At 49.2% G+C, this 3,864-nt stretch overlaps 1 protein-coding gene across 1 annotated transcript; it reads left to right on the top strand.

Moving 5' to 3' along the window:
- Positions 1-1,768: 1,768 nt before the first annotated feature.
- On the top strand, positions 1,769-2,449 carry GJB2 (gap junction protein beta 2). Its single transcript, XM_060079925.1, has one exon. The coding sequence runs from the start codon at positions 1,769-1,771 to the stop codon at positions 2,447-2,449; it is 681 nt and encodes a 226-aa protein (XP_059935908.1).
- Positions 2,450-3,864: the final 1,415 nt, after the last annotated feature.

Genomic DNA, 3,864 nt, shown 5'->3' with positions numbered 1-3,864 from the left:
GATCTTTAGAACAGGTAGCTGCAGCCCAACCAGGAGCTTTCAACAACAACAACAGTATAGGGTTTACTTGGAACTGTCTTCTCAGCCGCTGCTGACTGGACTGGTTTGAGGGGTGTGGGTCGTGCACTTGGCACTGGCCTCACCCCAGAGTTTTAGCCAGATGTACTGATACACGCCAGACGGTCTGTTTCTGTGAGTGTCCTGTTTCCACTTAGTAAGTGCCAGCAAAGAACTGGAGGGTCTGATTTCACAAGAGCTTTGAGTACGCTGCTAGGGCAGGACGGACCAGGTGCAGAACCTAAGGCCTCCAGGACCGTCTGTATTTAAGGGTCAGGGGTGAGCTCAGAGCAGCCCTTTTCCCAGCGATGTTTCTCTCTTTCGAGCTGAGCTGGCTGAGCGTTTCACGAGGATGTCTCAACGCTCGTAGCTCTCCTGCCCTGACCCTTCTCGGGTCTCTGCTGTGTCCGCTGAACGAGGTGGCCTTGGATGGTTTCAACCAGACCTCGGTGCCCCCAGCAGCGCCCCAGAGGCAACAGTGCGATCAGACTCTCCCCAACCTGCCCAGGAAGCCCATTGGGAAACAGGACCCGGCTTGCTCAGAATAAGGACAGCACTAAGCTTTTAAGTAAGAGAAGCTGGAGGACTGAGAACCAGTTTTGAAGGGGTGGACACATGACTCATCAGATTGTGGAGGGTGGGGTCTTGTTTAAAAGAGGCTTGATTGAGACAGACAGGTGTGACTCTAAGTACGTGAAGACTGTTCATACCCTGGGGTGAAGAGGCCACTGCCTGGTGGAAGGTGAGCGCACAGGCTTCCCAGGTCCCCTCAATAGGCAGCACGTCACCCAGCAGCATCGGTACTGACCTTCAGTACCCTGAGGGTGCCTGGTAGGGCCAGTCCCTGGAGAATCGCCGAATTACACTTTGTCATTTTTTTTTTACAATGCACCCCTTTAGAAACACTTCTAAACACCATAGCCCGTGATAAAAATGCACCGTCGCAACACTTTTCAAACCTGAGTACTAACCGATCAGTCAGTCCCAACAGGACAGCGAGGACCCCAATCTATACACAGAACGGTCACAAAAACCTATGCACACAGGGGCTTTTCTCCATGGAAGGACCATTTCTAACCTGCCCCTTTTCATATAGAGAAAGGAAGTGAAGCCCTTTGGGAAACATTAAACCCACGGTGGATTTTACCGTGGGGGACACTCATTTCACAGCTGCATCCCACGTCCATGAAAATGAATTGAAATAAGTGAAGGAAAGAGGTGCTGCCGGGAGACTTGGCCTCTCGGCCTTGAAGGTGAGGTGGTCCCCGGCCGGCACAAGGCCAGGGTACCGTCCAGAGCAGGCACTTGGGAGTACTGAATGCCGTTGGAGGGTTGGGGGTACCCGCGCAGGGGTTCGGTCAGCACCTCCAGCAGGGCCCTGCGTCGGCACGCACGTTTGCCGGGGTGCCCCACCCCACGTGTTGACTGTGTGCTACGGACTGGGTGCAGTACTCAGCTGAATGTACCCCTCTTTACTAGAGAACGCGTTCCAGGTGTTCTGAGCACTATACGGCTAACCCTACGGGCAGAAGAGGTTGGTTTGTTTTCCTCTTGTTGGGTGAGGTAGTGTGAGAACTGGCATTTGTTCGGGAAGGGATCTCTGGGTGCTCACTTGCCCGGACCCAGCAAGCCCCCCACGAGCCGGTCCTGCCTGGTCCCCTCCATGTTGTGTCACTTTGTCTTTTCCAGCGCAAACTGCCCGGACGAGAAGATGGACTGGGGCACGTTGCAGACGATCTTGGGCGGAGTCAACAAGCACTCCACCAGCATCGGGAAGATCTGGCTCACTGTCATCTTCATCTTCCGCGTCATGATCCTCGTGGTGGCCGCCAAGGAGGTCTGGGGGGATGAGCAGGCCGACTTCGTGTGCAACACGCTGCAGCCCGGGTGCAAGAACGTGTGCTACGACCACTACTTCCCCGTGTCCCACATCCGGCTCTGGGCACTGCAGCTCATCTTCGTGTCCACGCCAGCCCTGCTGGTGGCCATGCACGTGGCCCACTACAGACACGAGAAGAAAAGGAAATTCATGAAGGGAGAGATAAAGAGTGAGTTTAAGGACATCGAAGAGATCAAAAGCCAGAAGGTCCGAATCGAAGGGTCGCTGTGGTGGACCTACACCGGCAGCATCTTCTTCCGGGTCATCTTCGAGGCCGCCTTCATGTACGTCTTCTACGTCATGTACGACGGCTTCGCCATGCAGCGCCTGGTGAAATGCAACGCGTGGCCTTGCCCTAACACGGTGGACTGCTTCGTGTCCAGGCCAACGGAGAAGACCGTCTTCACGGTTTTCATGATCGCCGTGTCTGGAATTTGCATCCTGCTCAATGTCACTGAATTGTGTTACTTGATGATTAGATATTGTTCCGGAAAGTCCAAAAAGCCAGTGTAACACAGTAGCCAGCTTTAGATAAAAGAGAGCGTGAGAGGATGAGGCAGTCAGTCCTCAGCTGTGGGGCACAGTCACCCACGTCTCCCAGGTCCAGCGTCTCGTCTTCAAGGCCACCTTTGACCCCCTGTAGATCTCACGTGCGACCCCAGATGCCCCCAGAGGCTGCACTTCTGTGAGTGACCGAGCCTCTGCTGCTCTTCTCCGAAATCGGTCCGGTGAGGCCCGAGCCAGTGGGGGTGACTGCCAACAGTACTTCCCTAGTTCAGACAAAGGATACGGCGTTTGTCTTCCTTCCTTTGAGGAAAGGAGAGAAACGCCAGGGCCTGAAGACGACGCTGAGAAGGTCTGGTTGATCCCCTTAGGGCTACCTTTGCCATTTCCCTTGAATTAAAGGTAAACAGGAGAATACTGGGTTTTTTACTTGCTTTGACGTTTTAGTCTTTAACAATGGACGAGGTTACCTAATGCTTCAAACTCTGTTATACTTTTTTAAGTGAAAATTTTAAATAAGATATGTTCTTTTGATCTACAGGAACCATTTACTATACGTTCCTCTAATTTCGAAGGCTCAGATTATGATATGTAAACGGTGTATAATTAGATACTCTCAGTGAATTTAAATATGGCCTTTCAGGTATGAATGGTTTGCAGTGCCACCAAGAGGCTGTCCGTTGTATGAACTGTGGTGTGTGCTACATGGAAGCATTTCAGCTTCTCTCAAGTGAAACAAACTAGAAGTCCTTAGTGATGGCATTTAATAGCAAACGGCCTCATTTCAAAAGCTTAGATGTGATTTTGTATGAGAAATACAGATTGGATGTACCACCAGCTACTACCAATGGTGGGTTGCCTCAAGACACCCTCAGCTCCCCTACGACGTTGCCTTTTCTACTCCCATGGTCCACGGGAAGAATACTGACTTAAAGTGATTGCTTGGGAGTATTTTATTGCCACAGTACAATTTAATGGTGCAGAACAAAATGGAAAAATTGGGGGGGGGTAGTTACTGTTTCTAAAGAACAGAGGGAAAGACTAGACCCTAAATTCTGACAATTAGAAATGAGTTTCATCTACTTCAAAGGTTTGTTTGCTTCCCTTTTCAGCATCCAGGTTTTTTAAGTGAAAACAGAATTAATAGACACTTTTTAAAAATACAAACTAGGGTTTAGATAACTATTTAGCAGTTCTATAAGACAAATTGAATCCTAATATTATCATGATGCTTGACATGGTTTCCAAAAAATGGTACTCAACATACTTCGATGAGAGTAAAGGTTTTCCTGTTGCCAAGAATAGCATTATAAAAACATTTTGTAATAATAAATAATGGCTTTAATTACATACTTGTAACTAAAATAATTTTGTCATATCTCAAGTCATTGAAATATTAAAATATAATTAATTCAATAATAGAT

This window comes from Mesoplodon densirostris, chromosome 17 (genome assembly GCF_025265405.1).
Source record: "Mesoplodon densirostris isolate mMesDen1 chromosome 17, mMesDen1 primary haplotype, whole genome shotgun sequence".
NCBI classification, from domain to species: Eukaryota; Metazoa; Chordata; class Mammalia; order Artiodactyla; family Ziphiidae; genus Mesoplodon; species Mesoplodon densirostris.
This window is presented reverse-complemented; position numbering and strand designations above follow the sequence as displayed.

What these genes read in the sequence shown, in the direction of transcription:
- GJB2 (XM_060079925.1), top strand. Translation starts at nt 1,769, where the DNA reads ATGGACTGGGGCACGTTGCAGACGATCTTGGGCGGAGTCAACAAGCAC.